Here is a 19,911-nt window from a genome sequence, read left to right as displayed (position 1 = left end):
TGCAATAACATATTCGCGAGATAAAAGAACGAAGTAGGGGGAAATGGAGGAACAGCCGCAAACAGCGAAGAGCAAAAAATTAATTAAACAATTGAGAACGGAGCGAGTTAAGCATACAAGCATGTTCATAAGGGAAACAAAGCACGGTGTAAAACGTAACTTTCAATTAAGTTTATAGAAACGCTCCCGCTGCGGATTGCAATAACATATTCGCGAGATAAAAGTTTAATGACAAGACACGAGGTATAAACGAACCACACGCCGTGGCGCAACGTTAGGGGCAACAGTTTCAACCATTCTATGATCTGCTTCTCGCAACTGAAAGACGGCACATGGCGGATGTTAGCCGACTTGCTGACCGCAACGTTAGGGGCTTCAACTATGGCGCTGACACAACATCTCAGTGCCAACACTTTGCAGACTGTACTTAAAAGACACGCCCTCCTCACTGGACAGTTGAAAACACCAATCAAACTAACGATGACATCAAGTATTACCCAATCCAAAGTAGGAAAGGAGGCATCTTCATAAAATGCGTGTGGGATAATTTGCATGAGACGCTGCTTTAAAAAAAAAATGATACAAAACATACGGGATAAATCCCGTCCAGTATTGATTCAAAACGGGACGCGCAATTTCATTCTCAAACCCGGCACGATTCCGTATTTTAAAGGACGGGTGGCAACCCTACAGTGCCAGGTAACCACCCATACAATCAGATTGTGATTCAGACTAGGAATGCAATGAATGTAATTACCCCGATCTACATACAAGGCGAAAGTCTTGCAACATTCAAAGATGATGGTTTGGGATAAGTACACCATACAACATAAAAGAGCTTATGAAGCCTTGAACCGAAAAAAGCAAGATCTCAGAGATCGTAAAAAAAAAAATAGGAGGTAATGTCGTTTTACTCGCTGTAGATTTTAGTCGAACATTACCAGTTATTCCACGAGGGAGACCAGCAGATGAACTCAACGCGTGTTTAAAATCCATGCTTCTCCCACGCTCGGTTATATGTCGCGTGTTCTCGGGTAGGTGCACCAAAAAATGTATACATTTAAGCATGTAATGGGCAAACAAAAAATGAGGTATACCCGAAGGCACTGCAGTAGTACTTCATGTAACTTTACTTCTTAAATGTTAATGTTTTACTGTTTAATAATTTATACGCTTCTTATATATTGTTCAAATTCTTTTATCAAAATAACACTGACAGCGCAATGCACGATAACATGGAGTGAATACACCATACGCATCCGCCCACGGCCGCCCTGGTGTGCGCAGATAGGAGTTGATTCTAAAATAAAATAAACATAAAAACAGTAATACAATCATCACCCATAAAGCGGATAGCAGACGTGACGTATTATATGTGTACCAGATTTCAAGTCAATAGGTGAAACGGTTTGCAAGCTACAGGTGATTTAAAATCCTGGACAGACCAACGAAAAGCCACGGTAGCAAATTATAGAAGAAGATTTTACTGTTTAATAATTTATATTTATATGAAATGTGCTTCTTATATATTACTTCATATTCTCATATGATAATGATGTTCATGTTGTTTATATTGATTTCTATGTTATTGTAAGTGCATCTATGTGTGTATATGTATGTATGTATGTATGTATGTGTGTGTGTATATATATATATATATATATATATATATATATATATATATATATATATATATATATATATATATATAAAATATGTGTATATGTATATATAATATATCTGTATATGTGTGTGTATATGTGTATATGTATATATATATATGCCAGCAACACTCATAACAATGACAACACAATTACATTGACAATCATGTTACGTTATTTTTAAAATGTTTCCTTTACTTTTTCATAACCTCTTTAACACACTACTTCTCCGCTGCGAAGCGCGGGTATTTTGCTAGTATATATATATATATATATATATAGTGACAAATAGAGGCACTGTCGACCCCTTGAACCCTCAGACCAGACGTCAGACACCAGATAAAAGTCCAATGATAATATTTATTATAAATAAGTGTACAAAGCACCCTCCTCTCCACAATAAACAATACTCAATCCTCCACTCCCAGATGCTTAGCCACCCTGCCTCCCAATTCAGCTCAACATCTGGGATTTCCCACAGTCCTTTTATAGTCCTTGACCCGGAAGTGTTTTGCCTTCTCTGTCCCGTGACATGGGACACTTCAGGTCAGATAAAAATCCTTTTTCTTCTCCTCGGAAGCACATCATTCCTTGTGTCGCTGTGATTAAGACGCACTTCCGGGTTATGGTGCAAATAACAATCCCTGGGCCTCCCTGCAGCGACTCCTGGTGGCCCCCGTGGTATCCAGCAGGGCTGTGCATTAAAAGTCCACTGTCCATAATTCCCTGCTGGCTGGCATGGGGTAGCTCCATTGTGCAAGGAGGGCTCCATCTGGCGGCCTGGGGGTATTGGCCGGGATAAATAGCCGGCCATATCTCTCTATCTCTCTGAGATAGATGGATACTTTATTAAATATATATAAAACAAAAAACCTGGTACTTGGGTAAAGAATTTGCATCTATAATATTGTTTCTTTTGGCAACATGAGTGCATGCACCTCTAACAAAAGCAAGCAGTCCCTGTCACTCTTGTGAGATCCTTGTGAAGGTCTTCAGTTGGCAAAGCTGGTTTAATATCCCACCTGTATCATCGTCTCTTTGTCTGTACTTGATGTCACCATGTAGTATAGTGTATGCTGTTGCCATTGCCTCAGTGCTACATAAGGGTGTTCATGTAGCGTAGAAGTCTTAAACTGTGGGTTCTGTGAGCAGCATATGCAGTTGTGGAATTATGTTTGTCTAAGAAAAGTGACGCGTTCGGTTGGCCGTACTTCCAATTTGTGGGGTGTACAGCCATGCATATGCTGTGACTTAGAGTGCCCTGCAGTGCCTCTGGCAGCCATATATTATATAGATACCAACTGAAACAGAAAGGAAATGGATAGGCAACCCATATATATCTCTTGACAAGAGTAGAGAATGCTGAGGTAAAAAAAACAATATTCTTTTTTTAATTCTGATTTGCTTGTTCTTGCCATCATAACATTTATACATTTATTTACTATTTTAAAAAGCAGTGACAAGCAAGGCTGAAAATATACATGACTTTTTTTCATGATAAGTTTACTATATCAGATAAGTTTACTATTTAAGATTACTATATAAGGAAAATATATTATTGGTCTTCAGTTTTTCACTTTTTCAAAACACCTACTAGATGTTTAATCAGTAGGTTACCACATAAAGATGCATTAATAGTCCTCCAACAATTCTGGGCAACATGCAAATGAGTTCATTTGGAACATCTGCTAAAAAAACTCTTATTTCAGACATAAGAGGTAAAGAGAAGAAGTTGGGGGTGGGGATTGTTTACACTCTGCAACACTTCATAAGTAGCATTCAGGATAACTCGCACATGGCTCTTTTGGGGCACTTTTTTTGCGGCAACACAAGGGCGGCTAGACGTAATCAGGTCATCCATACCGATTTGGGAACATGAAAAGGGCCCAGAACCACTTTAGTTAAGACTTGCTTATATCATAGCTTTTTTAACTTTAAAACCATGATTTGGCTGAGATGTACAGTCTGCACATTTGCACTAAAAGAAGATACAGTGAAGCCGCAATTGGTGAACTGCGATATGGTGGGGGACGACTGTAATGTAATAAACATATTTTGCTGCATTTCATCTTAAAAATGATATCGTCATCGTATGTAAATATGCGCTTTATAAAGTGGCTCAGGTTGTGTAATATTATAACTATCGCAAGTTTACAGTGAGGTGATTGTACTAATAAGTACAAACAGTTCTATAAGGAGCATTTGATGGACTGATTGAGTGCATTTATAGTTCTTGGGGTGAAACTGTTTTTGAACTGCGATATCCCTACAGGAAAGGGTTTGAAGCATTTATCGTATGAGAGCAGTTCAAATAGACAGTATCGCTGAGGCGGTTAATTTCAGTGTATTTGATAAAGCTGCATTAGGAGTGTTGATTTAAAAAAGAAAGGGAAACCACTGGAACAAAAGCACTGCTTTGACGCTGGGTACCTCCAGTTTGCAAAACCAAGCGGAGAACTTGCGTACACCAGGGATTAAGGTAGTGTGAAAATGTGCATGGTTTTAAGCTAAATTTAGTTTTTATACATCACGATGTGAGAGTGGAAATGGGTGTATGCAACATTTTTGTGCGTACGCACCGTTTATACATGAGGCCCAGGTGATTAAGTTTGCAGACGATGTGAAACTAGACAGGTACATAATGTAGAATTGGCTGAATCATTATAGCTTGATCTGGATGGAATTCAGACTTGAGCATGTTACCAAGGCCTCCTCTAGAATATGGTATGCCACTTAGGTCTCTGTGTTATAGAAAGACATATCAGTAGTAAAGACCAGAGAAGATTGACGAGGTTGAGTCTAGAACTGAGACATCTGATCTGTGAGGAAAGGTTGAAGGAGATAAACCTTTTTTTGTTTAAACAAAAAATTAAGAGATGTTTGAAGTGCAAAGAGTTATGAAGGGAATTAGTATAGTGGATCCAAGCATTATTCAGCAAGAGCATAGGTACTCAGTTGGAAACTTGTAAAGGGTAAAGTTTACACAAATATTGGGCTTGCTGTCATCCAAATTGCTCAGATGTTTTAAGGGTGTCTTTGTTTATAAGTCTGTAAGACAGTTGATCTGTATATTGGCGTTCTTATCTTAAAGCACTCAATTATTCACAGGGATCAGATGACTGTTTGGTGAAAATATGGGCAACGGATGATGGTCGACTTCTCTCGACTCTCCGGGGTCACTCTGCTGAGATTTCTGATATGGCTGTTAACCATGAGAACACAATGATTGCATCTGCCTGCTGTGATAAGATTGTCAGAGTTTGGTGCCTTCGGACCTGTGCACCAGTTGCTGTTCTGCAGGCTCATACAGCTTCTATCACTTCAATTCAGGTGTGAACATTTTGTTACATTTTATTATGTAATTGAGAACCTATGCAGATCTTGCTTCTGATTTGATTTTGTATTCTAAAGCGAGTTTGTTTCTGATACACATATCCTATTTAGTTTTCTCCAGCAGCAAAAGGACCTACTCGATACCTCATATCTACAGGGGCAGATGGCACGGTTTGCTTTTGGCAATGGCAGTCCAACAGTGTGAAATTTAAGTAAGTATTTGTAATAGGGTTTTTAGAAATGTGTTTTTGAATGGTTTCTTGGTATCAAAGACAACTATATTTTCGACAGTCGTACAGTGAATTTACAAAAATATGTAGACCCCTCCTCTTTTTGCACACTTTAAAATAAAAATTGTTTTTACATATCAATCTATACTAATAACCCATAATGACAAAGTCTAGACGTATCTCTGGGATAGTTAAAGCAAACAGGATGCAACTGACTGAAATTCAGAGTGCCTCAGCAAAGGGTTTGAATATTTACATGCATAGGAAATTTAAGTTTTTGACTTTTAAAATATTCTCAAACCTTTCTGAAAATGAGTTTTTGACATTATTGGTTATTGAATGTAGATTGATGGGCAAACATGGCAAATGTATCCACTTAAAATTAAATCTAAAATACAATAACTTGTGCAGGAAGTGAAAGGGCTTAAACTTTCCAAATAAACTGCAAGTTAACCTTATTTTTACATGCATATTTATTTATTTATTCATTTATGTTTTTACAGTATGTATTTATTTGTTCATTCCTATAGTGATCGTCCAATAAAATTTATGGAGAGATCCAGGCCTGGTGTCCAAATCTCTTGTTCTTCTTTCAGTTCTGGTATGTGTAAAAGGTTTTGTTGTGGCCTTACATATTTGAAAATGACTAAGAAAAATTGTTTTAAGTGGCAGTATCGATCTCCATGTGTTGAAAGAATTTGTAGTATTTCTTGAACCTGTGAAATAAACATTGTTTAATCAAGGTACAATTTGTAAACAATTTTTTTTCTTTTAATTGGCCTATATCGTATGAATCCAGAGGTTCCTATAATTGCCCTTCTTAAATACATTGCACGTGTAAATTTTGCAACACTGATTGACCCCTCATGTGCCTAATAGGATCTAGTTATGTAACAAGCTAGGTAATACTGCATTCCAAATTTTGTTTTATTTTAGTTGTAACTTTTAGAAAGGTCCATCATTTTGCAATTGATTAAAATTTAAACAGAGTATTTGTTTGTTAGGTAGCATTGAAGTGCAGTGGATAGAGTCCTGGGCTTAAATTTCACACACATTAATTGATTGTTTCGGCTTTGCCTATTTTCCCGTAAACATGTACAGGTTAAGGTTATTGGAAAATTCTTATTACACCCAGTGTGCGAGTGGGTGCTTGCTGCTGTTGTCCAGTGCTGCTGGAATTGGCTATAACCTTCCAACCCCCATGACTCAGAATTAATTCTAAGTGACTTTAAGGATGATGTTTCATTTGTTCAGCTCGCTTTAATTTTTTTTCCTTTTTCTGGCAGGTGGAATGTTTCTTGTGACAGGTAGCACCGATCATGTAATTAGGGTTTATTATCTAGGACTGGAATCCCCTGAGAAAGTTGCAGATCTTGAGTCCCATACGGTATGGTAGTAACTATTTATTGCAGTACTTTTAAAGCCTGTGATGTCTGTATATTAAACTTAATTTAAGCTGTGCCACAGTTAGATCAATAATATTCATTTTCACCATTTTTTCCCCTTGTTCATGGTTCAAGCAAGTCATTTTACCTAGCATTTTATTTTTTTTTCCTTTTAAATAATGCTGCATAGTAGTTGTGTAACAAAAAATATAATGGGCTTTTTAAACACACAGACACAATCCAGTCCCCCTCTTTTTTTTTTTTTTTTTTTTTTTTTTTGCTTATTTACCTTTTTGACTATTAACCTGGCAAACTCTTGGCATGGCAAAACAAATTATGAGTGGAACCTTAAGTAAAACTGCAAACAGTTTACTCTGTCTTATATAATAACTAAATTAGTGGGTGAGCAATTATGTATTGAAAATTAAACTCCTTTCTGGCTACAATGCGAGGAATCTGACCTATAGTAAATTAATTTAATATTTTACTTTGAGTTGATTTGTTGGAATTATAAAGCTGACCAAGCTTGTTGTTTTTACATAACTGTATTATTAATGCTACTGTTTTAAGTTGCCGTATATTTAAAAGTGAAATTATCATTGCATACATGATCATATTTTAAGAGTGTGTTGTGAGGTGTATCTTTTATGGAGTTTAATTTGAGTTACAGTAGCATATTTTTTATCTGAGCAATTAATTTTAGTTTGTTCTAGCAGCGTCACACTGATTTTGAAAACACTTTTTTTCTTCCAACTGAAAAAATCTAAGCAAATGAAGTACATGTTATGCTTAGGTAGGAGTAGGATTGTTGCCATACGTACTGGATCTAGATCAGATTTGATAATTTCAGGTAGGCTAGGTTCTTGTTCAGTTTAAGCAGGTAATTTTATTTTTACATTTTATGCTATTTCTGACTTATTAAATGATTTATAAGGCTGTCTCATAGAATGGCCCATTTGGAATAAGAGACTGCTAAAAGATTAGGTTAGAAATTTTGCTACGAAGTTTGATCGGTACCATACAGTATACTGTAGTGTATCTCGGTGTATCCAAAAGTAACTAATTTGTAAAAATGTTTTGCATGTGTTGTGTTTTTCAACCCAAACCCCTCGCCCCAGGGTCTTTTCCTCTAATGCATCTTTAAATGTAGAACTTTTTAAATTTTCTGTAACACATTTATAGGAACTTTTGCATTTAATATGAAAATTACAATTTTAGTGGGTTTCTAAAGGTTGCCTGTTATTGGTCACCTTGGCTAATCTTGCCAAATTCCTGCAACATCCGATTACAAGAATTGAGATTGCTTCACCTGTTTCCTTCTGTCAGGCTGCCAGCCTTTACTCCTCAGCTGTCTCACTTTAAACTTTTTCTCCCGTTTGTTCAGCATTCTGTAATCCTGTAATTAAAAAAAATTTGCAGGATTTCATTATGCATGTTCAAGAACAGGTAGGCTATTAAACTATCTTCAGTTTGTACTCTTAAGTGGTTATTGACGCTGCATGAGTCCAAAGATTAATCTTTGTGGCCTTATTGATTGAGTTTTTTTTCTGCTTTTAGTGCAAAACTAGTAGTGTAGGGATGGTATTATTTAGAATTTTTCTCTGGTAATTGAAGTACACTATCTTGCCTCTCTGACAAAAGCTATACACAGCAAATGTAAAGTACATGTACAATGGAGGGGAGGAACAGACCTGCTGCAAGTTACCACTGCAAGCTGGGTAAGCCGTCATCCAAACAAAACAAATGGTGTAAGTTATTACAATAAACAGATTTTTTTATTAATTAGCTGCAGTACGTCAGGTGTTACTTGCAATGTATTTACAATAAATCATAATAGGAAAATGATTGTGAACTTTTGGTATTAAATCATAAAACACTTATTTAAAGTAAGCTATACAATATAGACTATTCCTTATGGAGTTTTTTTTTCCCTCTTTTGCATTTATTCAGTTAAAAAAAGTTATAAGTGTGATAATCTGAGTACAGTATGTTGTTTGGGCCTCCCCCAATTTGAGCACATTGGAAATCCTGTAGCACTAAATCAATTCACTTAATATTGAGTATGCTGATTTCAAAGATGAGGCAAGTAATGTTAAATATGAACTCATATTTTGTAACTTTCTTTCCCTGGTAATGTAGTAATAAATATGCACTTAATGTCCCTGGATATTGTGAATTTATGAATTTTCAGATAATAAACCTGACTGAAATATGCTAGTCTTTATTCACTTTAAAAGAATAATGGAATAAAACTCAATTTAGAAATTTTATTCTGGTTTTATTGTGCTGTAATATTGTATTAATTTTATGTTGTAACTGTAATTAATATGCTCTGTAAGGTGTCCTTGTGTGCCTTGAAAGGCGCCTATAAATATTATTATTATTATTATTATTAAAGTAATAATAATAGTAAATTACACCTTTGCATGCAGATGCTTTGTGCTTTCATTTAGTTTGAAGAGCTTTTTGGTATGGACAAAATGTAAATTCCTAAGTGCTTGTTTATGGTTTATTTTTTCCCTAACCTCATTTTATTTTTTTGTAGGACAAAGTTGTTGCTGTCCAGTTCTGTAATAATAGTGACAAGTAAGTAACAGCTTTTGAATGCACAACTAGGAAGTTTCAGGAAGTATCAGAAGAAACCTACCTGAATTCCCTTATCTCATCTATTTATCCCTGAGATGATGTTGGGTAGTTTGTATAATAAATGCAGATTGCATCTCTAGAATATATCAACAGATTCCAAGGAATTTAGTCCTAGATGATACAAGGGAATATTTGAAAAGCAACCTTTTTCATTACAATTACATGATAGGAATGAAATATAGTCATTCTGCTTTTTCTACTTTAATATTTACCAGACATACCATATCTGAACTAAAAATTGTTCATTGTTCACATATAATGCGTCTAACATTTGAAAAATACACCCAGGGCAATAGCCAACATAACATTTTTATCGAGCACATATATCACTAGTTCAGATGTTTTGGAAATGATTTACATTCAAACCATTTTGAGCAAACATCTTTCTATATCTCTTGGGTAGCCTTGAATCTAAAATCACTCCTACTTTTGTAGTGCTTTAACACAAATATTTGGAGTAATACCAGATGGGATATTGTATTAACAAAAAAAATGTCAGTATGTGTATATTTTATCCTATACTGCATTGCTTACATGAAGTCTCATTTTTTTTTTTACCTGGAAGAATGCTAACTTACCTTCCATAACTTTGTTGTAAAATGTTCTATATTATCTCAAATTTACAACTTCAAGGATCTGTTCACAATTTTTTCAGAATTTGGCAAGAATTCATCAGTGCAATTCTGTTGTAATCACACTGGGTTTATGCAGTTGTTTTTTTTTTTATACTATGAAGAACCACTGTTAGATGGTGACCTCTTTTCCTATGGCTCTCTGAGTCAGGTAGAGGATGGGTGTTGAATATGATGGAATTTCTCTGGAATATGTATTTACTGTGGTCTCTTTGTAATGTAAGGCATTTACTTCATATTCTTACCTATTTATTAAACTAAACATAACATGTAATGTTGGAAACTTTAAACCTATGCTGGAGTCCAAACTTGTATGGTAGATAGTGTTTTTAAATAATCTGCATTTGCAAATATGCATTGTGCTTTTTTTAATATCTTGTCATCACTGAGCCACACATGCAGTCTTAATTTTAGGAAAAAAATTGTTTGGTTTAGTAAGTGATTCATGTGTCTTACGTAATAGGCCAAAAATATAGCATGTTTTGTGTTTATTATTTTTTTCTTCTGGTTTTTTGCAATACTTATTTATTTACATCACACTATCTTAAGTATATAAGATGCTAAATTTAAGAGGACATTGTAGATTTTCATTTTTAAACCGTTAGAACTGATACTTTCAATACATTAAAGCAAAATATAATAATTTTTACTTTTCAGCCTCCGGTTTGTCAGTGGGAGTCGAGATGGTACTGCACGTATATGGCATTATCAGAGACAAGAGTGGAAAAGCATTACTCTTGATATGACAACCAAACTGCCAGGGTAAGCAATAGGCTTGTGCAAAAATAAAATTTTGATGATGTGTAGTATCACACTAATGTGTGGCAAATGGCAATTTTTATTAGTTCTTTTCATGTTATTAAAGTAAAGTTTGAATTGTACCTCTGTTGTACAAAACATCTCAATAACATTGCGCACCGATAAGAGGAAAAGTGTTGGTGAAAATGTAAATGAAGTATCTGAATATTCTTCACAATATGACTGAGAACACACAATTATAATATGTAATGCACATCACTACATAATATAAACGTATTTACTCCTTGTGAGACAAGTGGTTCTTTATAGTGTTGCGTTAGTGCTTGATGGTCATTTGGAAATGCTTGCACATTGTGTTTTATACGTATCTATAGATATTACATCTTTTCCTGGAATTTGACGCTTGTAATGTTTTGAAAAATGTGTAATCCGCACATTTAAAACCCCAAACTTAAATCTAAAATGTCTGACATGGTAAAATGTTAATAAATAAATAAATTACTAAAACACTGAAATGTATTTGCCCAACTGTTCATTATTCAGGGGTAATAAACCATGATGAAGGAAAAAAAATTGAAGATTTGCTTCATATCAGGTCAGTTTTGTTAAAGATACCAAAGTTAACAGTTTAGTATAGAACATAAGGCTTGTATGTGTCTGATCATGCAAGAGGTTAATGTAAAATAGTTTTTAAAGGGATAAAAGAAAATAAACAGAAATCGGTGATCAATATTGATCTTAAAAAAAAAAAAAAAAAAAAAAAAGTGATTGGAGCATCCCTAATGTTTTGCAAGAACAGAAACCTGTTTTGGCATTATGTATAAAGACTTTATTGCTATACTGGAATGTTGCACTGAGCAACACCTCCCATCTGCTTTTTTTGGAAGGCGGTATGTTCTTGCTGTCTGACATAAGACAGGATAAAACTATACTAATCCTAAGGGAAATTCTTGTACCTTTGACATAATCAGTGCAACAAAAGCAAAGATAGGATAGAAAGAATTAAATAGATAGTAGGGGTAAAAGTTAACAGAGGAAAGAAAAACATTTCTATTAATAAAAATAACAATGGATGAAGTTAGTTAATGGGGAGGAGAGGGAGAATATTCACAAGAAGAATAATAATTTACCATTTGCACATATGAGATTATTTCTAGAAGTTCCTAGGGCCCCCCTACAGAATGTGGAGGATTTATAAAGTTCAATGGCCAGAGGGAGAAAGGCACTCCTATGGCATTCAGTCTGGCACCTGGTGGCGATGCATCATTTGCTCTCTGTGTTCTGATGTTCCACAGAGGAAGCATCCAGGGGGTGAGAGGGATTGTTCATGGTGTATAGTAGTCTCCTCAACATCCTCCTGTCGGACACATCCACCAGAGTTTCAAGTTACACTACCAGAACAGAACCGAAAAAGCCCTCTTAATCATCATGTCCAGTCTACCGTCATCAGCAGCCTTTACCCTGCTGCCCCAGCAACACCACCTTATAGAAGACAACACTCGCCACTACAGAGTGATTGAAAATGTACAATATGGCCCTACAGACATTGAAATATCAGTAGGTAGAGTTGACTCTGGCCCTTTTTAATGACAGCGTCTGTGTTCCCGGACCATTAGAGTCTGTTGTTGAGATATACGCCCAAGTACTTGAATCCTAAACCATCTCCATGCTTGTTGCCATGATGGCAACATGGGTTGGGGAATCCTTGGCTTCCTGTAATCCACAACCAGTTCTTTAGTCATAGTGATGTTAAGCTCACACCACTCCACAAAGCTGTCCACTGCTCTTCTGTATTTACACACAATAGCAGAGTCATCCGAGAAGTTCAGCAAAAGACATAATGTGATCTGTACCTGAAACACATTTTATAGAGGTTAAACAGAAAGGGTGATAAAACGGTCCCCTGGAGTACTCCTCGTAGCCCTTGAGATCTCTGTCATTGTGTACCACTTTTGTTTGTGTCCACTGACTAATCCTGTTTCCATACATTTCCCCGGTGGTTTTTCTCCTGATGTTTCCCCTCCAGCCTTCTCCTGTAGCAATATTTCCCCTTCTGCAGTCTTGATTTTCAGTTCTCTCTGCATCAACCTTGACTCCTCCTGGTCACTGCTGTTGAAAGCTTCCCTTTTCTTATTTGGTGTAGCCTTAATGTCCTTGACAAGGTTATGGCCAGACATGGCCTGGGGAGTTGGAGAAATGGAGATGTATGTCTCCATACCTTTAGCATACAATGAGTCCAGTGTTTTGTTCTCTGTTTTTTCAGTTGTTATTTCTTAAAAGTCGGTATCTATCTATCTTATCTATCTTATCTATCTTATCTATCTTATCTATCTATCTATCTATCTATAATGGTCAAGAGATTGATGTGATTAAAATACACAAATATAGCAATAAAGGCAGTGGAGTACAGAATGAAAAGATCCTCTTTCTGCACTGATGACGTCATATGCATTGGGAGGGACGTTGAGGATGATGAAAACCAGAGGCAACTCTCTGGACAAGTAATATGGGTGAGAAATAACAGCCAACATTTTGATATGTTGGTTACACACAGCCCTCCTCACCATAATGTTTCTAGGGCTGCATCAGTAACTATTAGTGTAAAGAGCTAATCTGCCACACCTTTTATTCTTGCTCTTTCCAGAATCCCTGTTCTTCCGTACGCACTGAAAGTCTGCTAAATCCACAGCAGAATCTTTTATGTTGTCATTCAACAACTCCTCTGAGAAACAAGTGATGCTGTATTGATGGAAAGCTTTCTCACTCCTTGTGAGCACAGTCAGCTAGTCTATCTTGTTAATCAAATATCTAATGTTCCCCATCACTATTTAAGGAAGAGCTGGTTGAAACCTTCTCCTCTTCAGCTGTCTCCCTGCCCTACAACCACTGTATCTTCCTGGGAATTGCATGCTGTATGCTGGTGCATCCATGTGGTTGTAGGCTTAGTAGCTGGTCCTAGGTGTAAACAATGGAGCCACCCTCTGTTGTTGCCATTGCAGTTGAAGTTTAACTAACTAGTTACACAAATACTATCCAAGAATTTTTTGGCAACAATTTCTTTAGTTAAAAAAAAAAAAAAACCCACGGAAATAACGTTGAAAAGCACTAATGTTAGACTACTGGCTGTAATGGCACTGGAAGTACAGATTTTATGAGAAAAGGAACAAAAAAGTGCTGGCCTCTTTCTCATTCTGTATATTGTGAGCCATTTGTGTTCCTCTAAGAAATGTTGGTCTCCGTCTCTCTTTTTTATTCCTTGCACAGTTGCTTGCATGCATACCTTGCTGTATCAGTCACCAGTAGCTTGTTGAGCCCCTTACCTACTTGACGTTAATAAAGGCATCCCTGGTCAACAATGTTGTACCACTTCTCTAATCCTTATAGAGCAGGAAGCAAATGTTTTCAGTGTCAGGGGACCCTAAAATGTCAAATCTATTGAAAACCGGAGATCAAAATTTTTGATAAATCTAAAGCTTTCGCTTTTCTCCCATAGACGATGATAACTTTTGTTTTCCTGCACATGATCATGTTTAGGGTAGCTTTTGTCCATTTGCTCCTCAGTTTTCTTAACCTGTTTCTTATATTAAGAGTTTATAGGGATATATTGCAGATTGTACTGTATATTTATTTATTGTTCTTTCATTAAAGAAAATGGTGTTTGTGTACCTTTTGAAAGAATAGCACTTTTTAAAGATCTTACTTTTAAAGTGTTTATGCAGAATAATTTCAAGACCTTTGCCATTTATAAAAACAAAAAAAAAAAATTATCAAAACTATATTGACCCTTTACAACATATTGAGCCTTTACAAAAGACAATATTTGAATTACAGGTTAAGTGTTTGCAATGTAAATATGCATTTTGTAAATAATGGATAAGCTGTATTAGAAGATGGGTAAATAGAAGACACGAAATATTTCTCCAATTCTTGCTCTTTTACAATGTTAAGCTCTACTGATTTCAACTGGCATTGGTTCATCCATTAATTAATTTTACAGATATTGTTAGTTTCCATTTATGTTTAATCAGTTTCTACCTTGTTTTCTGTGTGTTTTAACAAACCTGCATTTATATTTGTACCAGTTCTGTATTTAGTAATTAGCATACTCCTTTATGTATTATAACTTATAATTGTTCACAGCGCTCTGCTCCTGCACTCAGTATAGAGCGCTATACAAAAAATGTTGTTTTAGCTTTGTCTGTTTACAATATTTCTTTCATCTGGACCATCTTTATCCCATTAGAAGCTGTAATACACCAGGAGAGGACAAGGTAGCAAAGCTGAGTGTGACCATGGTGGCATGGGATCGTGCAGACAGTAGCATTATCACTGCTGTTAACAACTACCTGCTGAAAGTGTGGAACTTGTCTGGACAGCTTCTGCATATTCTTTCGGTAGTATCTATGCAATATATACCTTTTTTTGGTTTTTTTGTTATTCCTCTGTTTGTTTTTATTTCTTAAACTGGTCCTAGTACTATTTAGTATATTTTTAAAATGGTTCAGCCATATTATAAATTTGATGGTTTAGGGACTACTTGGTGTTTCACATTTCTAGCTCAAAGCTGTTTTTTGCTTTTTAATTTTATCATTTTTTTTAGGTGTCAATTATACACACAATAACTGTACATTCTAATTTTAACTATCTAGTTGAAAGTGAGTGATAGAAAAACCTTTATATCAGTTTTGTTGTTGGATTCATAAGTCTTTTCTTTGTAGGGTCATGATGATGAAGTGTATGTTTTAGAGGCTCATCCTTTTGACTCAAGGATAATGTTGTCTGCAGGCCATGATGGGAATATCTTTATCTGGGACTTAACTAAAGGCACTAAAATACGCAACTATTTCAATATGGTGAGACATATTTTTGGACAGACATACAAAGGCATCACATTTAGTATAACGTTTTACTAGTAAATTTAATTCTGCCTTACTCTTATTATTTCTCCTGAATTTGTAATTCAATTCCTTGACAAAGCATTTGTGTGGGAGTGTAATGTTATGGCATACCAGTTCATTGTGGGGTCAGTTCCTTTAGATAGGCATATAAAAATTAAGGGAAAATTTGTTTTTTTTTACAGAAGCCTATTAGAATATATACTGTGTTTGTTTATGTATTAATTTATTATAAAAATACACACCAGAATGACTACAAAGAAACTTTGGACTTGGCAGTTAGTCACAGTGAGAAGAGTATTGCTGTTTACATGCACATAATACTCCCAGTCGCATGTGGTAAATTTTAGAATTGACAACCCGACATGTCTGATGTGCGAGAGGAAAACCTGAAGTACCGTGGTAGGGGTAGTTCATGAACATGCAAATAGGGGAATAACTAGCAAACTCCAAACTGTTATTCAAAGTTATAGAAAATGAAGTACTATTTAAGATTTAAAAAGTAACACATAATCGATTTAATAATCACTTCAATAGTTAATCTATGAAAGCTATCACTTTGTTAAATAAGACCTGTACCTGAAGGTGGCAGCCTTTCCAAAGAACTATGAACATGTAATTGTTTACTTCCAATTTGAGTATGATCAGGTTTCTTCTTTTGAGTATGATCAGGTTTCTTCTTTTAAGTTTCAGTCTTTTTCTTCTTTGCATATGTAATACTGGTAGGTCACTAAGCTTCACATATTACTTTTGTTTTGTAAATTCTTCAGAAGTAATTTTATAAAATTGTTACTTTATAATACAGTAACAGCTAGACTGTTTCTGATTTGTCTTGGCTGCAGATTGAAGGGCAAGGTCATGGGGCAGTATTTGACTGCAAATTCTCTCCTGATGGGCAGCATTTTGCTTGTACTGATTCACATGGCCATCTCCTGATCTTTGGGTTTGGCTGCAGCAAGCTATATGAAAAGGTAAAATTGGCTTTTACTTTCATGTTTTAGGCTCTGGCTGTGTAGTTTTTTACATTTGGTTTTTCTAAGTATTACAGCACATTTTGATTTTATATAGCATGATACTGAATTGAAAAGAAGAGGTGAAATGTTGCTGTGAATAGTATATATGTATATGTAAAACCGATGTTCTTAAGCAACTGTTCATTTCATCTAAAAATTGTTATACTGTCTTGTGTTGCATTCATGATATAACAGATCATGGGGCCTTTTCCTTTTATTAGTTTAATAGTTGTAGTATTTTAATCAGTATTTTTGCAAATTCTGAGATGCAACAATAGCAACTGCTTCTTGCCTTTTATAATTTCTAAGAAATAGTAAGCTAGAATTAAAGATTATAGTATGAATTCACACACCATATGCTTAGTTCTGCATATATGTATTAGATAGTGGGTTGCAGATCATAAAAGCATTCTGTTGAAGGTTACCCAAATATTTTTGGTTTCATTTATTTAAATTTTGTTTTTATTTTTCCTAATACAGTGGAACCTCGGTTCACGACCACAATTCGTTTCAAAACTCTGGTCGTAAACCGAGTTGGTCGTGAACTGAAGCAATTTCTCTCATAGGATTGTATGTAAATACAATTAATCCGTTCCAGACCGTACGAACTATATGTGTGTGTGTGTGTGTGTGTGTATTTTTTTTTTTTTTAGTTTTTAAGCATAAATATAGTTAATTATACCATAGAATGCACAGCGTAATGGTAAACTAAATGTAAAAACATTGACTAATACTGAGAAAACCTTGAACAACAGAGAAAACTAACACTGCAATAGTTCATGCTATACTGCTAGGAACCACTCGCTAAAAACAATTTTTTTAATGAGTTTTAAGCACAGGGGAAAAAATGAACATTTAAAAAATCCGTAATTTAATAAACCACCAAGAAAAGTAACATTGCAACAATGCAGGCTACGAACCGATCACTGTAAATAGAACTGAAAACAAAAACAAGCCTTCTCTACCTTATGCGTCCCTCGCTCGCTCTCTCTCGCCTGTGTGTGTGTGTGTGTGTGCGTGCATCTCTCTTTTGCAAGCCTGGAGTGCCTGTGTGTGTGTGTGTGTGTGTGTGTCTCTCTAGCGCGCTCCTGTGTGTGTGCGCGCCTGTGTGTGTGTGCGTGCGTCTCCCTTTTGCGAGCCTGGAGTGCCTGTGGTTCCACTGTACATCAATATTAAGTTGATCATTTGCACCTAAACAATTTCTCAAAAATAGAATTGCAGTTGTATGTATATATACATATATATACACTGTGACAGATAGGGGGCGCTATTACTCCCTTGAACCCTCCGATCAAATGCCAGACACCAGGTAAAATCCAAAATATTGAATTTATTATAATAATAATAAAGCACCCTCCTCTCCACACTACTAATATACAATAATCAATAACTAATCCTCCACACTCCCAGACGCGTTGCCACCCTTCCACCCAGCTCAGCTTGACGTCTGCGATTTCCCATAATCCTTTTATAGTCCTTGACCCGGAAGTGTTTCACCCTCTCTGTCCACATGACTAGGAACACTTCCGGGTCAGATAAAAATCCTTTTTCTTCACCCCGGAAGCACGTCATTCCTCTTGTCCATGTGACTCGGACGAACTTCCAGGGCGTAGGGCAAATAATCCTTGTTCCTCCCTGCAGCATCCTCTAGCGGCCCACATGCTATCCAGCAGGGCTGGGGATAAAAACTGCATTGTCCAGGATTCCCTGCTGGCATTCGGGGCACCTCCATGCTGCAGGGAGGGCTCCACCTGGGGGTATTGGCCGGGATGAACGGCCGGCCATATATCACAGTACCCTCCTCCCAGCGAAAAACCATGGTTTGGAGCGTCCAGCCCTGTGAGGGACATCTTTCTCCAAGGTGATCCAAAGGTCGGACCTCGGCGATCTCGTTGACACTCCCATGCAAACCTAGAAGGAACAGTATAAGAATAAATATTTTGATCCCCAGTCCTCCGAGGACAACTTCTCCATCCGTGGCCCGGCCTGCGGCATTCGTAGCACAGCCGCGGTCCACTTGGTAATCTCTCTCTGCTGAACTGGAAGCACCTTGGAATATCTGGCTCCACCCTTTTCTCCGCTGAGGAGGATTTATCGGCTGCCCTTGAGCTTTCCAACCCCTTTTCCAACTTGTTAGGAGACTCCTGTTTTATTTTAGTGATCACCTGTTTAATCTGGGACTTGTTCACAGTTTGGGTCTCCCTATGAGTAAAAGAGAGCCCCTTTCCTGTCTGCACCCCTTTGGATTTAACAACGACCGGTGGCGGCGTCTTTAGATCCGCATTGCTCCGTAAGACAGCACTGTCCAGCTGCTCTGGTACGATCGGATCTTCCCCCACCCTCTCGGTCATTGTTTCACATTCTTTTGTATGGCTCACAGAGGATTGGCACCCGCTACTGATCAATTGCGGGCCCGGTTCACTCTGTGTCCCTCTATTATGCACGGTATGGGTCTCGCTTACCTGTACCGTCGCATTATTTATATGGGAGGCTCCCAACCAAACCGCCGGAGGTATTCTTTCACCTTTCTTAAAGGCGCTTCGGCCACTGCTCCGAATTCTCCGACGATCCTCTCAATGTTCGTCAGGACCTAAACTACTTATGGGCTCAATTACCTTCTCAAGTTCCCGCAAGTCCAAAATGTTGTTTACTTCATCCAGAGGCAAGCTTACTTCCTTATTCGTCTTACCTACCGGCCGGAAGCCAATGAGCACGCCTGCTGCTGGCACGTGCTCTGACGGGTCTCACGGAGGCTTCTGGGAATTGGAGTTCTTATTGTCTGAGGCCGGGTTGCCTTCTTCGGCGAACTGCGGTCTGTCTTTATTAATTTGTCGACAGACCGATCAGCCATTTCCCGGCCCTCCTTACCTTCTTGCGGGGTGAGCGGTGCTTCGCTCGCCTCCCCCTTCCCTTTCGGAAAGTCCAAGTCCGTCTTTTCGCAGACGAAGGCTCAAACAGCGGGACGTGGACCTCCTCCTTCCCAGAATACTCGGGTTGGGTCACATGTCCCTCGCCGGCAGCCGACATGTGGAAGTCTTTAGTCCCTCTCACCGGCTCGAACGAGAGCGCACCACCGTCTGTAGGAGCTTCTCCTGCATCCCGCAGAGCCTCCGGATGATGATTTCCGAGGTATGTGCAAGGTACAAAGTGAGTTATTTTAAAGATATTATCCACTATTTCCCCGGCACATACCTCGTTGCATTTTTCCTCCGTAGACTTCTCCCTATCTGTGTGGCCGCTCCTACGCTCATCCTGAGCGTCGGCCATGATGAGTAGAGCTTCTCTGCTGACGCTGCCACTCTGCTTACCCCTGTTATTTCCCATGACGGATGTGGTGAACGTGGGGTTTTGGCGATT

General features: G+C 37.3%; 1 protein-coding gene across 1 annotated transcript in view; it reads left to right on the top strand.

Annotated features, from left to right (window-relative positions):
- Positions 1–19,911, top strand: part of brwd3 (bromodomain and WD repeat domain containing 3) — a 183,440-nt gene that overhangs the window by 34,053 nt on the left and 129,476 nt on the right. The window contains 9 exon segments of the mRNA XM_051934489.1: positions 4,770–4,991; positions 5,106–5,206; positions 5,755–5,825; positions 6,511–6,611; positions 9,155–9,195; positions 10,545–10,649; positions 14,890–15,040; positions 15,365–15,499; positions 16,384–16,512. Of these exon segments, the coding sequence (XP_051790449.1) occupies positions 4,770–4,991; positions 5,106–5,206; positions 5,755–5,825; positions 6,511–6,611; positions 9,155–9,195; positions 10,545–10,649; positions 14,890–15,040; positions 15,365–15,499; positions 16,384–16,512 (1,056 nt within the window).

Source organism: Erpetoichthys calabaricus, chromosome 12, assembly GCF_900747795.2.
Source record: "Erpetoichthys calabaricus chromosome 12, fErpCal1.3, whole genome shotgun sequence".
Classification (NCBI taxonomy): domain Eukaryota; kingdom Metazoa; phylum Chordata; class Cladistia; order Polypteriformes; family Polypteridae; genus Erpetoichthys; species Erpetoichthys calabaricus.
The sequence above is the reverse complement of the archived record's forward strand: the minus strand, read 5'-3'. Positions and strand labels throughout refer to the sequence as shown.